The sequence below is a fragment of the Haplochromis burtoni genome, unplaced genomic scaffold (genome assembly GCF_018398535.1).
Source record: "Haplochromis burtoni strain Fernald_Lab_line unplaced genomic scaffold, NCSU_Asbu1 Contig_211, whole genome shotgun sequence".
NCBI classification, from domain to species: domain Eukaryota; kingdom Metazoa; phylum Chordata; class Actinopteri; order Cichliformes; family Cichlidae; genus Haplochromis; species Haplochromis burtoni.
The window spans coordinates 833,622-852,023 of NW_024582572.1; the positions used below are offsets into that span (position 1 = coordinate 833,622).

At 45.9% G+C, this 18,402-nt stretch overlaps 2 protein-coding genes across 2 annotated transcripts in view; both read right to left on the reverse strand.

The window, feature by feature from the left end:
- Positions 1-8,954, reverse strand: part of LOC102308207 (IQ motif and SEC7 domain-containing protein 1) — a gene marked incomplete at its 5' end in the record, with an annotated part of 26,290 nt that extends 17,336 nt beyond the window's left edge. The window contains 8 exon segments of the mRNA XM_042226425.1: positions 728-867; positions 1,512-1,678; positions 1,771-1,893; positions 2,685-2,843; positions 3,918-4,829; positions 6,334-6,932; positions 8,724-8,819; positions 8,922-8,954. Coding sequence (XP_042082359.1) covers positions 728-867; positions 1,512-1,678; positions 1,771-1,893; positions 2,685-2,843; positions 3,918-4,829; positions 6,334-6,932; positions 8,724-8,819; positions 8,922-8,954 — 2,229 coding nt within the window.
- Positions 8,955-10,471: 1,517 nt separating this feature from the next.
- LOC102309143 (YLP motif-containing protein 1) overlaps positions 10,472-18,402 on the reverse strand; it is a 139,712-nt gene continuing 131,781 nt past the window's right edge. The window contains exon 5 of the transcript XR_006055084.1: positions 10,472-10,578. The gene's annotated coding sequence lies outside the window, so the exon portion shown is untranslated. The remainder of the gene's footprint in view (positions 10,579-18,402) is intronic.

Below are 18,402 nucleotides of genomic sequence, written 5' to 3' on the forward strand. Positions count from 1 at the left end.
CCATCCATCCGTCCATCCATCCACCCACCCATCCATCCACCCACCCACCCACCCATCTCTACCGATTGTAAAGCACTTTGGTCAGTTCTGTTTTCAAATGTGCTATACAAATAAATTTTGAATTTTGAATTTGAATCCATCCATCCGTGTGATTTAAAAGACTGAATAGACTCGGCGGTACGAACATGAACAGGGAGGTTATTCTAGGTGCTACGGTTGCAAAGGCCCGGTCTCCTCTCGACTTCAGTCGAGACCTGGGTTGAGCTAGGAGCATCTGATTGGACGATCTTTGTGCTCTATTGGGATTGTACAAGTGGAGGAGTTTGGAAAGATAGCTGGGCGCTAAATTATTTAGAATTTTAAAAGTGAACAAAAGAATTTTAAAATCGATACGATATTTAACAGGGAGCCAGTGTAAGTTGGCTAAAATTGGAGTGATGTGTTCATAGATTCTTGTACCTGTCAAGAGACGCGCAGCTGCATTCTGAACTACCTGAAGCCGGTAAAGAGACGAGTGTTGGAGGCCCAAGTAGAGGGAGTTACAGTAGTCCAGTCTGGATGTGATAAATGCGTGGATTTGGATTTTGGCTAAATCAAAAGCTTTGCTGTTGCTATAAAGTTAAGTTATAAATAAAAACCCATCATGATGCTATTTTTAAAAGCATCCACCTGGAACCTTTGTGCAGTGTAACAGATATTTTCATCTCGGGGTGTACGAGCGTCTTACGGGTTTCTTGCCGACCACCATCCTCTCCACCGCCTGGACCTGGGACACGTGGTCATCGTTTGTCCTAAGCTCCCACTTCTGGATTCTTCCATAGATCGCCACCAGCAGGTCCCGGGGAATGTCTTGACCATTATCGACACCTGTTGGGATCACAGGTAAGAGTTTGACATGTATCTTTTGTGCAGGCACAATGTTTACTCCTGTTTTATCATCCGGTGCTTCCTTTCCTCAGTTCATCCACATGGCTGGCTGCTGTCTGCGACTGTGATCTCAGTGACTGTCTGTGCCATGCTTAGTCAGATTTGTTCCAGCTGTCGTCAGACAAAAATGTGTCATTCTCTAGAAATCTGACGTTAAGCGTTTTGGCTAAATTGATGAGTCACAGACAGAAACAGCACAAACACCAGCAAAGTTTCACTCTTAGCTTCAGAGCACACTGCAGTGCTGCACCGAGTGTTTCACTCTGGATCTCATCAGTTAAATGAGATGAGAATGAACAGCAAACTGCTGTGTTGTTTTAGCCACATGCTAACGGTTAAATAATGCTTCAAGCGGGTAAAAAATCCTTTAACATGGAGCGGACATTGTCCACACCAGGAGGAGGTCAAGAGGTTTCAGCCTCTTTCCTAAACTGTAGTTTTACCATTTATTTGTTGCAGGTTTATGAGGTGTTACATGACGACAGCCTGCAGCATTTCTGCTGCTCTCAGACTCAAACACTGATTTTAACATTTTACAGCCCTGCATCGTTTCAGACTGATTATGGGGGCGCTGCTATACGGACCACGCAGGTTCTTGATGAAGTCCTCGAGCTTCATCTTCCTCTCCGGCTTCACGTTGGGGCTGTACATGTCTGTGTTGAGGAGGATGATGGCAAAGGCCAGGATAAAGATGGTGTCTGGATTCTGGAACTGCCGGATCAGCACCGGGTTACAAACGCAGTATCGCTGACTGCAGAGCGAGAGAAAGGGGAGCATCACAAACTGCACAGACGACTCAGCTCTTTGATATTTGATCAAACCCTCCGCGACGCAGTTTAATACCTGAAGGCCTCCACCAGCCGCTCCACCCGCTGGGCTTCACCCTGAACTTTGATCTGAGCTTGGAACTTCCTCAGAGCATCGTCCAGATCCATCCCTGAGAAATCCATCTCATCCAGGACACAGCTAAAGAAAGAGACAGAAAACGCTGATCATTATCCACAAACGCATTCCTTAAGCCTCGTCTTCACCTACTCCTGACAGCTCAGAGGCCTGTGAAGCAGGAGTCGGGGTTTAATGTGGTCCCTTCAGGTTTAAGGCTGTGTTTCAATACTATGAAGGTAGTTAATGATTCTCTGAGGTACATCACCGCTCATACCGCCTTACCTGGTGCAGAGCATGGTATGTTTAAGATAAGATATGAAACCACTGCCTATTGACCCACCAGTTCTCTGGAAAACAATGTCAGCATTTCCAGAAGATCCCCCCGAGGTAGCAGGATGTCCTGAAGAGTTAGAGGTTATCTAAAGTCGTCTTTCTCAGTAAATATCAATAAAAAATACAAATCCGTGCATGGATGAATTTATTGGATGGGATGATATGATTCAACACAGTGATGTATTACAGGCTTTGTTCATGTTCTCAGTCATTTCTCTCAGACTGTGAGAGCTGCAGCTGAAACGATCTGTAAAAGCAGACTTAAGTCACTGGATACTTTAATTAGAGTCAGATCTTTCTGTGCTGTTAATGATAAACACATTCACTGCCAGCTTTCCTCCCTGGCTTTAGATAGACTGCAGCTTTCTTTCTGCTTCACCACCCTGTGAAGGTATGTCTTTCACCCCAGTCAAAGCTAAACTTTCACTGTTTTCAATAATTATCGCTCAGTTAGGACAAGCCTACCTTGTAACCACATAAACGCAGACACCTGTCCACAGTAAAACATTCACTGAAAGGACTTTAACATTTGCACTCACTCAAGGACGTCTTTGTTGAACTGCTGCCGGCTTCCCAGAAACTCTCCGATCATCTGCCTGCTTAGGCCTTTCCTCTCCAGGATGAAGCGGGCGATGCCCACTGGCGTGTCTGACACAAACCCCCTCTCGATCAGGTACTGGATCCCCTTCTCCGGCTTCCTGTAGACCAGAGGAAACACGGCCTCTTAAGTTGTTTGCTCTGGGACTGAAATTCTTTTTATTGGTTGTCTTGTTTTTATTGGTTGCTCCGTTCTACGCTGCTGAGAAGTCTAATATTTTGGCTTTTTAAAATTCTGATACATAAAAAAAACTCCTCTAAACTTAGAAACTTAATTTCAGTAAAACATTCAGAGAGTCCAGAGAATTCTCTGTACACATGGGAGCAGGTTAAAAACCAACACTGGATGGCAGTGCTCTCTTCAGCCCCTCCACACGATCTAACATTTAAAGCTAACATCTAACTTGTTATCAACAACAGTACGGGTAACTTAAACGTCCACGAAGCCATCATTAATGCTGAATGAAACATTCTAACAACACGACTCACTAACTTCCTCAGAGCGTCGTCCAGGAAGTTCCAAGCTAACTATGTATTAACAGACCTCTCAGCATTGAATCATATCTGTTATTAACCTCTGTCTCTCTTCCACAGCATGTCTTTATCCTGTCTTCCTTCTCTCACCCCAACCAATCACAGCAGATGGCCCCGCCCCTCCCTGAGCCTGGTTCTGCTGGAGGTTTCTTCCTGTTAAAAGGGAGTTTTTCCTTCCCACTGTCACCAAAGTGCTGCTCATAGGGGGTCATATGATTGTTGGGTTTTTCTCTGTATCTATTATTGTAGGATCTACTGTACAATATAAAGCGCCTTGAGGCGACTGTTGTTGTGATTTGGAGCTGTAGAAATAAAATTAAATTGAATGACACTGCTGCTAACAGTGTGGGTGCTTATCTCTCCACCCCCCTGCTCAGAAATAAGGACACAACCAAGAAGGCTCTGAACTGTTGTCAGACGAAGAAGAGATGGTCTGACACTAAGCAGCCCTGATTGCACACTCGGGCTGGGTTACATATGTTGTTCTGTTTGCTGCAGTATGAGCAGACAGTTTCCTCCATGTTGTACTTTTGTGTCTGACATCAGGTGTTACTGATCTGACTTATGCCTGGATTCTTTGAACTCACAGGAGGCCGATTATTGCTCTGAGTCTTCTGGATTATGTTTGCAGACGTTCTTACTTGTTGAATAAGTTGAGTCCAATGCGGTACTGCCGCCGCTGCACCACGTCGTTGTTGAACGCAGGTGAGTCCCAGCTATGACGGCTCTCCCTTTGATAGGTCTGCTTTCCCAGCGCAGCTCCTCCGATTGGCTCCCGGAGGCTGTCGCGGGACGAGGAGCCGGAGCTGCAGTTGTTGACCGTTGTGTCATCGTTGGAGTTGGTGGTGGTGGAGTTGACGCTCTCGTTGTCTCCATCAGAGCAGAGCAGGTGGTGGTGGTGGAGGTGGGGGTGGTGAGCGTGGTGCTGCTGCGCCTCCATGCTTTGGAGCGCAGAGGAGGACGAGGACAGCGGCGAGGGCGTCAGCGGTGGCAGGGGGGAGAGAGGTGTGAGGGGCGGTACGGGAGATGGCAGCGGGGAAGAAGGGGGTTCGGGGTAAGCGTGAGGGAGGTGGTGGTGTTGATGGTGCAGGTGGTGGTAGTGGTGCTGGGCGAAGTGGTGAGCGTGCTGCATGTAAGGGCTGCCGCCGTGTCCGTGGTGCATGTGCATCAGGTGATGCTGGGTGTACTGAGGGTGGTGGTCGAGGATGGTGGGGAGGTGGGGGATGGGTGAAGGGTGAGGGTGGGGGTGCTGGAGTGGGTGAGGGAGCGGGTGCGAGGGCAGGGTGCGGGCCGAAGGCATCGGCAGGGGGACGTTGGAGGGGCTGCGAGTCTGTCCCTGCGCCGTGGCGACCGAGCGGCCGTTGGGTTTGTGTTTGATGGTTCCCTGCGGAGATTCGGCTTCGCTGCTTCCTCCGCCTCCTCCACCTCGCTCATCTTCTCCGCTTTCACCTTCCACTCCTCCCCCCCTCCTATCCCTCTCCCCACTTCCTCCCCGCTCGACTCCTGACGGCTCCTGTTCGTACACCAGGCGTCCGATAGACCCTCGCTCTGACCTGAAGATGGGAACGATACAATGAATTATGACTGCACATCTTCTAGTCACCTGATTCTAATGGAGCAAAGCGGTAATCATACTGACGGAGGATTGTAAGGATGTGGAATGGAAAAATACAGGCTGTTATATAAAGTAAAAGGTTGAGCCTATAAACATAAGAGTAAAATCACTACATTAGAAACACAGCAGGGTTCAGGCACTTTAATAAAGTCTCACTTTCATTTAGACCTCCTTTAAAAGGTGAACGTAGCTTCCAGGCTTGACGGTGAAGTAGAGCTGGGCGATAGAACGAGAACGATATGTATTGCGAAATAACTTTTTCTCGATAGAAAAATTAAACTATTGCGATAGGCCTCACCGCTCTTGTTCTCTTAAAAAACATAAAAAAGAACAGCCAATCCAAATTAAGTAGCACAGAGCCGAACCAATCCCAGCTGCAGCGTCACGTCACGTGACTTGTTACGTACAGCACAAGTGCCAAGCCGCACGTGTGTATTTGTTTGGGAAGCCGCCAGCCGCCATGCCGCCCGGGTAATGGAGGAAATGAGTGTGCCGACTAGAGAAAAATCAACCGAGAGCGCGACCGAAGGTTACCGAAGAGAAAACAGATGATGGTTCCAACGCCGGAGAGATTGTCAAACGGAAGAGCCACAGAAGCTCCGTAGTGTGAAGGTATTTCGACTATTTCAAGTCTGACAAAAAACAGAGTAGCGTGCACTGTAAATTGTGCCGGAAGCAAGTCTGGAAATACAATAAAGCGGTGCAGCTCAGTCTCTGACTGGAAGCGCTGATTCGTCATTCGGCTTTTGTCAGACTAAAGTAACTGTTAAAACTGTTTGAAAAGCTCAGCTATACAACAAGGAGAGATTGAGAATTTCCTTTTAGTTCTCAGTTTATTTAATGTTGACAAAAGTTAGTCAATTTTGTCTGTTCTTCTGTAAAACCAAGATTTATTTTTAGAATTAATAATCGCCTTTTGTGTAGTTTGCAATATTTGCCTTTATTTATCTGAAAAAGTCTCATGTTAAGTACATCTACCCTGTTGAACTTATTATGGGAAATAAATATTTAAATAAAAACAAGCTGCTGATTATTTCACATTTTACTTGTGAGCAACGGCACATTTAAATCTTACAAATATAGTTATTTGGCCGTTATATGTGACTGATACTCGTTTCGCCTTAAATGAAAAAAGACATATTCGTGATATGAAAAATCTCATATCGCCCAGCTTACAGTGAATCATTCATTAAAGTTCCTGCAGTGTTTCTAAGGGTCAGCAGTGACGAGCTGGAAGCTCATCTTTTAAATATGGACTTCATGTGTTCATGTGAAGTATTGACTAATTTCAAACGTCTTGCAGGAATTTTGTGTTTTGACCGTGCATGCGACCTTGTCCTACAGCGCCCCCTGGTGAGGACGCTCGCGTCTGCGTCTGTTGTCATGCAGATTCTGAACGAGTTCATCCAGAAAGCGAAACGAGACGTTTAAGTGCTGCTGACCTGTCGCTCATGTCCACTGAGCTGTCGCTGGGCGGTTCGATGGTCAGGACGGGGAGATGTCCTCCTCCTCCACCCCTGCCTCTGTACTCGCCCCGACACTCTGTGCAGGGGGTGCTGCTCCTCCGGCTCGTGTTGCTGCCTCCCTCCGTCTCCCTGCTGTCTTCTCTCCCCCCTGCACTTCCTCCTCCCCCTCCTCCCCAGTACTCTGTATCAGAACTGGAGGCGGGACGGGACAGCGGCGAGGAGGGGAGGCAGCCTTCATCCATGTACAGGGTGACATCACTGAAGGAGGTAGCGGTGCTGTCCTCATGCATGGAGGCACCTCCTCCTGCCCCCGCCCTCCCCCCTCCTCCCCCCGTCCGGCCCGCAGCACGTCGGGAAGATGTCGTGCTGTTGCGCCACGCACACTGTCTGTAGTCTTCCTCCTCATCTTCCTCCTCGTCCTCTTCCCCTTCTTCCTCCTCCTCTTCTTCCTCCTCATCGCCCTCCTCTTCGTCCTCGTCATCGTCCTCCTCTCCATCTCCTCCCGCTTCCTGTGAGTCTTCACGGCCGGACTGGCAGGTGAGGGAGTCGTCCATGGAGTCTGCCAAGGACTTAACCTGCAGTGCACGAACGTAACGTCACGACACAGAAAATACAGAGAAAAAATATCCCGAGCTGACGATGAGAAGGTCAGAAGAAGAAAATCGCTGCACAACTCCTGTCAGGAGAAAGACGGCTGTGGAAATCTGCACTCATGTTTCTTTCTGTTTGTTTGACCTTTGCTGAGAGACGGCCAAGAATCTGCCGCAGGATGGGAAGAGACTCCCGGGGATCCGCTCTAATCACTTCTGATTCATTTTCATTTAGCTTCAGGAAACTCTGGGACATCCAGCACTTTATAACAGATATACAAGATATCAGCTGAGTTAGGCTGACTTCTTTGTTAGTTTTTAATATAATATACATCTGTGTGTGTGTCATTGCATAAAAAAGGATAAAATCATGTTTGCAAATGACATGAGTACTTGGAGGCACAAAAATGGAAGATGAGTCAGGAAAGGGGCAAAAACAGAAAATCGTTTCTGGTTAGGAAAGGATTAAAACGATTACTTTTCTGCTTATCAGGAAAAGAATGACTCCACCAATCCTCACACTGAGTGCCTCGCCTACGCGGATATTTATTTGTTCAGTTTTAGGCTCAAGGTAACAGTTCCTGCACAATCCAGCGGGCTTTTAATTTGAAACATCTACGCATACAAATATGTTAAGGTCCGCCTATTAGCATTTTCTAAAACTTTGAAACGCATCTCCTGTCTCAGAGGACGGAGATTCCTCAGCATCCATTGGCCCCAATCAATGAACATTTACTTCCAAACCTGCACTTCAGTGACTGTTTCAGTGTTAATTGCTGCCCTGACAGCTGGGACAGCAGCTGCTAACAGTCCTGTAGTTGAAAGCTTGTTTGTGGGGCTCCACAGGGATCATTGTCTGGGCCAATTCATTTTCCAATAATCGCGACTCTTTTAAGACCATCCAGCATTTAGCAGAGATTTTCTCCCTTTTAAACTCAGAATATTCAAACACTTCTAGAGGTTAACTGCTGAAAATAAAGCTTCCCCAGATTCCTATTGTATTTACTGGCAACCTCTGATTTAGTAGCTTTATAAACCAAAATGAGCAGTTTTGTTTCAGCTTTGGAGAATCTCAAAGACTCAAAGACTTTAATAATCTAGATAGTATTATGTGTGAACTAAAAAATGTACAGACTATGACAAAATGAGTTTATTTTCATTGATCAGCAGCAAGTCTGAGATTACTTTTGAAACTTTACATATTACTTTTAAAAGGTCGGATGGTCCTGAGCTATAACTCAGACCTTTTGAGGACTTAAAAAGAAGCAACTGGACTTCTTTAGGTTCATGAAGGTGTTTTACTCGATAAACTTCACCAAGCAGACACACCTATGGCATCAATTTCAAAATCCTACGTCACCTCGTTTTCAAGTTATTTCATTCACAAGATTTTCAGAAGATTTGACCTCTGAACTCAGGTAGGCCAAGGTTACTTAGATTTGAACTCGTCTAAGAGTTTTAGTAGCTACACCTATGGCATCAATTTGAAGATTCTACGTTGCCTCGTTTTACGTTGCAGCCCCGCCCCGCTCTGTCCACGCAGCCCCCGCCCGTCCATCCACCCATCCTTGCAGCTTGGTGGGGTAATAACAATACCCCCGCATCCTTTTTTGCCTGAGGAATAATAATTACTATGTATCAACAAACTCTTTTATGAATGAATTATAATTATATTCCTTTATTGTAATAATGCTGTGCACGTTTTGCACATGTGTACTTCAGACCGTGTTCTTTAAATATTTTTCATGACTGTTGAAGATGCTCAAACATCTCTACCTGCTTAGAGAAGGAGTCGTCCACATCTCCGGCGTCCTCTGAGCCCTGCTGGCCTGGCGGTCCCTGACCCTGTGGTTGACGCTCATCAAATGAGTACTGCAGCCACCGAAGAAACAACGCATCATTAGAACAAACCGAGCAGAACCTGGTGTGTTTCATTATGTGCTTTTTTACAAGTGTGTGTGAGAGTGTGTGTACCTGCATCCTCATGTTGGACAGGATGATGCGGCGGGTCATCCTGCTCTCTGAGGCGGAGCTGCGAAGCCTCTCAAAGTTCTTGTTCATGCGATACTGCCTGAACGCCGTCTGGATCGTCTTCGCTGCCCGCCGGGACACGAACGGGCCCCCGTACTTCCTCTCAAGCATCTCCACCTATCAGGCCGTACGATCACGCAACCAAACAGAGAGGGAAGAGCAGAAACGATCTTTGCATTTACAGGAAACAGGAAACAAAACAGCAGAAACTTTCAGCGAACCTTTGTGATGTTGCGTGTTATGATGTGTGTAGTTTTGTGTTTTTAGTGAGTAAACCGAAAATTATTACACCGCTCGGCACATGTGACGGTTCCTAAACTGCAGTGGAAACAAAAGGAGCACGGACCAATAAGGAGGTTTGTTAAATGACGCCTCGTGCCTCCAAAGGCAGCTCTGCTCCTTAACTGCTAACATTTCTAACTATATACCTTTACTTTTGCTTCATTTGAAAGTAAATACATATTCTTTCACTAATTTTTCTCTTCCCTATGTAAACCTCCTTATTGGTCCATGCTCCACGTTGCTGTGTCTCTGCCTCTGTGTGCATTACGGATAAAAGGAAGGGCAGAAAATAAAGGTGTCCTGATGTGTCCTCTACCCTGCGGGTGATTGAAAAGGCTGCTTTGTAATGGAGGCGATTACATGGAAAACCTCTCACAGGAACCGCTCCAGTGGTGTTTTTAGAGGTGTTACTTATGAGGCCGACTTGTTGTGGCATTGTACCTTCTTGTCCTGGAGGTCTGTAGAGAGCTCATAGCTGTCAGATAGAGCCTTGCAGCGTTTGCTCTCCTCCTCCTCTTGCTTGCGGAGCGCCAGGCTGGCTGGCTGGTGTCGGCTGCGCTGAGCCCAGGCGAGGCTCGCTGGGCTGGGGGGCGAGATGGGTGAGCTGCCCTGGAAGAGGACATGATGAGAAGACATGTAATCAGATTTACTTCTGCTTTTATTTATTCAGGGTGACTTCAGGGAGACAGTACACATAATCCACTGATACAGGTTTTACTGTCAGACTGTTAATTTGGTCAAAAAAAAAAGTAAAGGGTTTAGTTTAATTATCTCTCAGCCGAACGTTGGATTAAAAAAAGAGATCAATGTGTTTAATTTATTCGTTGGAATAATTTGATCCGCGGTTTGAGCTCTGGACCTCTGTCATACAGCATCAACATCTGTTCCCCTGCCCCGGTGACCCACGAGATATCGCTGCTGTTTCAACCATGTTTGCTGGTTTAGATCAACTTTGTGTTCATTTGAAGCGAGCCCTTCCACCTTAAATGTCCCACTACAGCAGAACGGGGCCACCGAGCTCTTCACAGAGGGGATTAGGATTTTTACAAATGTGGCTGAAGGTGACACCTCCTTTCATAAGCTTCAGAATAAACTTCAGACACCTTTAGTAGCTGCAGATAGACGATGCATGTGTTTTAGGGTCGGTACCTGTGTATGTGTGTGGGAGGCTCCCAGGGGCCCACCGGAGGAGGGAGAGCCGTAGGGGTCACAGGGGCTGGAGAGGGGGCTGTTGCTATAGCGATGGAAGGGAGGTGGATGGCCAAAGGATGAATCAGAAAAGGTGAGTGCCTCCGGACACTGAGAGTCGCCCTCCACACTGCGAGGAAAGAGACAAAAACATGAGGAGAACGAGAGGACGGGTTATCCATCTGCAGATGCTGCTGATTTCAGGTGAAATCACGCTGAAATAATGAAACAGAAGGTGGGAGAGAAGCTGTGGGATGCAGAGAAGGAGGAGGAAACTTGATCCAAACAACTGAGAACAGAATCAGGACGGCAAGAAGGCGGAAGAATGGACTTAAAGAAAAGGAAAAGAAGAAAGGAAATCTGTTGGACAGATGGTGAGGTGGGGAGGAAGAGAAGGGAAAGGAAGGAAAGGAAGTTAAAGAGCAAACTGGAAGAAAGGGAAAAGAGAAAGATGAATAGATTCAGATAAAATAGCTGCACACTGACTAAACCGGACAAACTGACAGAACAAACCACACTTTACCAGAGGGTTAAACCTGACAAACTGGACCAAACCAGAGCAAACTGGCCTAATCCTGACTGCAATGAACTGGAACGGGTTTGTTCAAATCGACCATAATCAGATAAATCTCTGCCTCCATCTCACTCCATCACACCAACACTCTGCAGGTCCTTTTTCACTATATCCATGAATCTTCTCTCAGATCTTCCTGTTTTCCTCCCGCCCGGCAGCTCCATCCTCATCATCCCTCTGTCCAGAATATCCACCTCCAAAAATCAAACCACAAAACTGGACCTTACATAAAAACAAACTAAACACATCAAAAGGGTCAAATTAAACCCTTTGAACAGAGTAAATCAGCTGGATCAGCAACACTAAGTCAGATAAATACAAACTGAATGAAAAAGACCAAAACTGTAGCAAACTCCAATAAAACAAACCACAAAAGAATGTTACTGACATTTATTAAATGGCCTAATCACAGGTACAACCCAAACACAGTGGAACAAAAGTTCAACTGCACCTAACTGGGTCTAAGCTTGAAGAAACCCAGCAAAACCATCCATCCATCCATCCATCTGTCCATCCATCCATCCGTCCGTCCATCCATCCATCCATCCATCCATCCATCCTATCCATCCATCCATCCTCCATCCATCCAATCCATCCATCCATCCATCCATCCATCATCCTCATCCATCCATCATCCATCCATCCATCCATCATCCATCCGTCCATCCATCCGTCCATCCTATCCATCCATCCATCATCCATCATCCATCCGTCCATCATCCATCCATCCGTCATTCCATCCATCCATCCGTCCGTCCGTCCGTCATCCATCCATCCATCCATCCATCCATCCATCCATCCATCCATCCATCCTATCCATCCGTCCATCCATCCATCCGTCCATCCTCCGTCCATCCATCCATCCATCCATCCATCTATCCATCATCCATCCATCCATCCGTCCGTCCGTCCATCCATCCGTCCGTCCGTCCGATCCGTCCGTCCGTCCGTCCATCCATCCATCCATCGTCCTCCGTCCGTCCGTCCATCCATCCATCCATCCATCTATCCATCATCCATCCATCCATCCATCCATCCGTCCGTCCGTCCGTCCGTCCGTCCATCCATCCATCCATCCATCCGTCCATCCATCCATCCGTCCGTCCGTCCGTCCGTCCGTCCGTCCATCCATCCATCCATCCGTCCGTCCATCCATCCATCCATCCATCCATCCATCCATCCATCCTCCGTCCGTCCGTCCGTCCGTCCATCCATCCATCCATTCCATCCTCCATCCTATCCATCCGTCCATCATCTATCCATCCATCCATCCATCCATCCATCCATCCGTCCATCCACCCATCTTCTTCCACTTATCCAGCTGACAGGCTCCAGACTAAACAGAACTAAAGCAAACAAAAGGAATGAATCAGACCAGTTAAACAAAGCCAATAGGAATTTGGCTTAACCCAGAATAAAACGGACTAAAACCGGAAAAGTGGAATAAAAGAGCAGCTGGCGCTAATCTGGCCTAAGTGGAACAACCCAGTCTGAACAAATCACAGATTCAGATGAAGTGGACCAAATCAAACCAAATGGGATGTTCAGACCAACACATGGAAAGCTAGGAAAAGACTTAATCCAGAGTAAAACCAAATAAAACGCTCTTCTTTTCTGTCTTTCGGCCTACTCCCATTCAGAGGGAGTTCTTTCTCCCCAGTGACTCCAAATGACTGATTGGGATTCTCTTTCATGTTTTATGGATTTAGCTGCACACTCACATTGAAATCACTTTTAATTGGCCAAATCAAAACAACGTGGAACAATTGGATCAAAGCAGAATAAACAGAAAAAGGGACAAAACAAAACCACGTTTCCTGAACTACCTGTCATGAACTGGATTAATCCAGATGAAACTGGACAAAATGTATTAGACCATCATACTGTGGTCACCTAGCAGTTCACTGTGTTTAATGCCTCAACAGAGACGTCTCGGACAGACTGATGCAGATTACTGCTAAGAGAAACGCTGCGACACAGAAGATCAATCAACTTATTGATAAATAAAGGAGACGAAGAGAGAAGAGAAAAGAGGAGCAATCTGTGCGACGGGCGTGTGTTTCATCATCAAAGAGGCTCTTCAGTGTTAATCTAAGACACCCATGAAGCTGGCACAGAAGCTAACGTGGGCAGTGCCAAGCTAGCAAACACACACACACACACACACACACACACACACACACACACACACACACACACACACACACACACAGTCACATGAGGGTGACTCATGGCAACAGCAGTGTGAGTGTGTGTGTGTGTATGTGTGTGTGTGTGGGTGTACAGTATATGTGAATGTGGGTGTGCAGTGCGTGTTTGTGAGAAGCACAGCGTGAGTGTGTGGGAGACAATGTGTGTGTCTGTGTGTTTGCACAGCTAGCTTTATGAGGACCGAAGTGAGTTTAAGACCTTGGGAAAAAGGACATTTCTTTCAAAGTGAGGACGTTCAAATCAGTCCTCTCTTCAGGACTGTTTGACGGGTTCAGATCACAGACTGTGTGAAACTCGTGGTCACAGTGGAGTCACCCACTGGTTTCTGAAATCTCATTTTGCAAACTCCACTTTAGCTTGATGGCTGTTTTCATCCCGATTTTACTGGAAACAGAGGCGACAGTCTTTGGATGAAGGGTAGAGTGGAGAAAAGGGAGAACACCAGCAAGCCTGGTTAGATGCATCGATGCATTGCAAAGACACAGACACCTGCTAAATAACATCTAGATAAGCAGGCAATTACCTCACAACAAGTCATTTTGAAGCCATATTATTTGTCAGAACAGAGTCTAATTAAGTGGCTCAAATTAGCGGAGCTGAAAGTTGTTATAAAGACAGAAATTAGCTATAGACACCACAACATGTTGCATGTATCAGGCTGTAACGTGTTTATTTCTGCTGTGTTTTTAACGTCCGAGTCTCATGTTTGAAGCCAGATTCAAGCGGACGTTAGAGGAACTGCAATTTTTTACACTGGGTTAATGTCAGCGACGGTCCCCACGCAAACGGTGACTAGCCTGCCACTGAAGTCCACCGAAGCAACTTGAGGCAGCTTTTACTTTGTGCATCATGACTCAAAGTAGCGTCCATAGTTATTAAAGTGTGTCTGCAGCTGAAATACTGAGGCCAGTGTGTGGCAAGGAAAACGTGACTGATTCGTATTAACAAACCAAAAGTGCAGCAAGAAAACTGCACTATATGCACAAGGCAGGTGGGTCCACTGATTCACGCCGCAGACAGCGAATCCTGAGCTGTCAACAACAGGCGTGCAGCCTCATCAGACCGCACTGATTTGTTTAGCTCAGGTGAGCCTTTGCATCATATATCTGCTTCGACCTGTGCAGGGCTAAGAGATGTGCAGAGATGCTTTTCTGCTCAACACTCTTATAAAGAGTGACGCTCAGGCAGTACTCAGAGATCCTGACGCCTCATTCTTCCCCATTCTGACGTTTGTGGACAGTCACCGAAGCTCCTGGCACGTATCTGCATCCCTTCATGCACAAAGCCACATGTTTGGATATGACCGAATAACTCAAGTCAGTTTATTTATGAGCACTTTTAAGAACAAGTGTTGACCAAAGTGCTGCATAACAGAACATAAATAAATGAAAGAAAAATGAAACGTCAAGATTTAAAGATGCAAGTTTTAATTGCCCAGACTGTTCTGAAGTTTAAGGGCATGTTTTCATCTGTGAAACTAGAAGTGTCTGCTCAGCTGACCTCAGTGATCTTTTGGGAACATGCACTGTTAAAAGGTCAGAAAGGTAAGAAGGCGCTAGCACATTTAAAGACTTAAAAACCAACAACTGGAAATAAAGTATCGAATTTCAGGAGCGGGACCACGCTGCCAAACACGCTGTTTCCGGTTCTCATCTATATACGTCTCCCCCAGTTCTACAAGCTGTTCATTCTTGTTTACATGCCCCCCCCAAAACAGGAAACTGGTGCACCGTCAGGAGTTGCAAATGAGAAAGCAGAACTGAGTTATTTACAGAGGTCTGAACAGTCTCACTTTAGTTTTTCACTTGTTCAGGTTCAACGCGTTTAGCGCCATCCATGATTTCATGGCAGCGAGTCCAGCAAAGCTGTCAGAGGAGCCGTGGTACGCAGACAGACTTGTGAGTCAGATGCATAACAAGGAAATTCAATTCCATATTTTTGGAAAATTGAAATCAGGAGCATAGAAAGTGAAAAGAGTACAGGACCAAGAATGGAGGTCATGAGAGTGGAGCAGGTGATGATGAAAACCCACCAACGTGACAGAAAAACCTCTGCCTGTGAAACACACACACCTCTAACACACATCTCTGCGGTGCACAGACCAGGAAACACGATCCACTGTATCGAATGCAGCAGCTGAAAGCATGAAAATGGTTGAATCTCCAATTACTAAAAGATCATCAAAAACCTTTCAAAGTGCTGATTCTGTGCTGTGAAACGGGACTGAAATATTTCAGTCTGATATTCGTGTCAGGTATTTATTTCCATCGGGGCCTGGAGATGGTGGAAAACAACTTTCTCCAGTATCTTAGACAGAAAGGGCAGCTTAGGGATCGGCCTAAAGCTTCTTTGACAGACGGCAGAATGATGGCATGTTTAAAACTCAGCAGTCCCCGACAGCGTCCAAGACCTCGTTGTACAGATGGGACATCTAGGGAGCACACAGCAGGCTTCAGATGACCGATCACTTCAGAAAAAGTCTCAAAGTGGTCAAAATCAGCAAAATATTTGGGGAACAGGGAGATCACAGTCAGGGGGAGTGATGTGAGACCTTATACCTGCAACGTTATCACCTATAACTGCTGATAAGTTTATTAGAGATAAGGGCAGAAAAACACTTCTGCTCTTCTGCAACTTTGTAATTAAACACGTCAAACTTTAACAAGGAAATCTGAAGTTGACCCATTAGCTCTCCAACCAATAAGCAGGTGTTCCTCTGCTCTCCTCAGCCAGCCGAGGATGAGCCAGATGTAGGTGAGGAGAGGTGTGTTTGATTTATATCCCAGCTGTGCGCTGAGCCCCGCGCCTCTTTTGGCAGGCTGCTACACTTCACTGAGGTCAGACGGTAAACTTCAGGTGACCCTGACATTATAAACCATCACATCTGCGCCAGATTCTGCTTTGCAAACTTCTATCTCTGGAAATTTCTCCTTCCAACTCTTAACTGGGAAAAACTGGTTTGCAATTCACAGCTCTACTGGAACGTGTCTCTGTGAAGAAATGAAATATTTGAACTGGATGTTTTTGCATTTAACATCTTTAATGACAACTGCAGAAATCAGAAGGAAAGCATCTGCTTTAAATAGTTTCAAACATTCATGTCTTGGTAGGGTTTTCCTTGTTCTGTTGTGTGTGTCTGCATTCTCTTAAAAACAATGAAGTTAACGGCTCTCATCTTGTGCATGTGTTCAAAGCCACCTCCCCAAAACGCATTTGCTTAGCAACACGACCCGGTTACACAATTTTCCTTCTATCGAACTACGCCACCAGCTGTGCCACTACAGAAGGATGCCTCCATCCACAACTGACGCCTGCGACAGTGACAGGATGTAAATCCCGATGACTCTCCCACGCTTCAGAGCTGGAGGGTTTATTAGCGGCACGCTCCTTCTGGTTGGGGGATGTCGCCGCTGGAAAACAAACATTTCCTGCATGAAACTGCTCAGAGCAAGGTTGGACATCAAGATGAATAAAAGCACCGGACATAAGACACATAAATCTGAATTTAGGGGTGAGCTGGAACTTTATTCGTTATGGAGCATTTAGGATTTTGCCGATATTGTGATTATGAATACTTCCTAGAACTACTTACTCCCACCCCTCCCCCCAGGGACTCCCCAGATAATGTTGTTATCTAACATTATGTCTTTGCATCGTCTCCTCCTGCGCAGCAAACAGCACAGATTACATGAAAGACTCCAACATAATTGACTGCAGCCTGGCTCTGCGAGTCGTGCACGGAGGCTGTTTGCAGGCTTGTGGTAAATCCCGCTGTACAGACGTGGAGGTGGGTGGTGGGGGGGTCTGAGCTTATATCTATGTAAGATGGACCTGATACTGGTGGATGTGAGCCGTTCAGTATTAAGACACTAAAAAAATGAATAAATAAAAATACTGCAGTGTTTTTTCCTCAGTGTTGTTCAGCTTGACTTGCAGAAAAAAAGCTATCGCAGAGAATTTCATAGATTTCTCCGAGTATGAGATCCAGGACGTGAAGTTACATATGCATAATGTAAAAGACAGAAGAGTGAGGCATCCTATTGGCTGAAAGTGTCTGTGATAAACTCTCAGCTGTGTTTGTGATGTTGGTGCATTTTGAATTATCTGACAAGTAGTATGGCTTCCTTGATAAAGACTGTCCAAGCTGTGGGTGAATTTCTAGCATCACATTCGTGTGTTTCTTAGCACTAATTAACAGACTGGGTGCATCCCACATGCACACCAGTCTGTGGATGCTGTTTATGGATGCTGCTCACTGCACGCCGCCTCTAAAAACCAACACGGTAACGGCCAAAACACTGAAGCTGAGGCGTGACAGCGGGACTTTATGGACAAATGGAGAACATCGATCTCTTACACACAGCTTAGAGCGCTCTACTTTCTCTTTTAACCTCCTAGGACCTGCCGTCCACATATGTGGACATCACATTTTGGGTTATTTAGACCAAAATACTCAATTTTGCTCTACATGGGCCTGATATCCACTAACGAGGACATTATGCTGCTACTGTTCTGTCAAAATTGTAAACTAATATCCTCATTTGTGGCTCTCATTTTTCTTAAAAACAAAAATAAGGTAAAAAAAATCTGGTAATTCTTTGTTTTTACATTCATCAGGTCCCAATCAGCCCAAATATCAAAGAAAAACTGTGGAAGAGTTCGGGTCTTAGGAGGTTAAATGATAAAATACCACAAACATGACTGGACTCCATTATAAAAACAACCCAGCAGTCTGCACTGTAGCATGATCCTGCAAAAACCTGCCTGCACAACCACAACAACACGTCACACTGTAGAATTATATTAGAGTGAGAGCAGCACAGCACATATTAACCTGCTGCAGCACATAAACACAGCAACACTCACATGTAAACCTTGGCTCTGCGCAGCAGCTTGTTTTTCCTGAGAAACCACATGAGTCCGGGGGAGAGGACACACACACACACACACACACACACACACACACACACACGCTACGCAGTACTGCTGCTCATATTTACCATAGTTTCTGATAAATATCTGGTATTCCTTTCAAATTTTTCATCCACACACAGAAGACGTCACACGCTGTTTCTGTTTGGTATCCTGCATTCATAGCCAGGGGCAGTAACGAACAACACACACACACACACACACACACACACACACACACACACACACACACACACA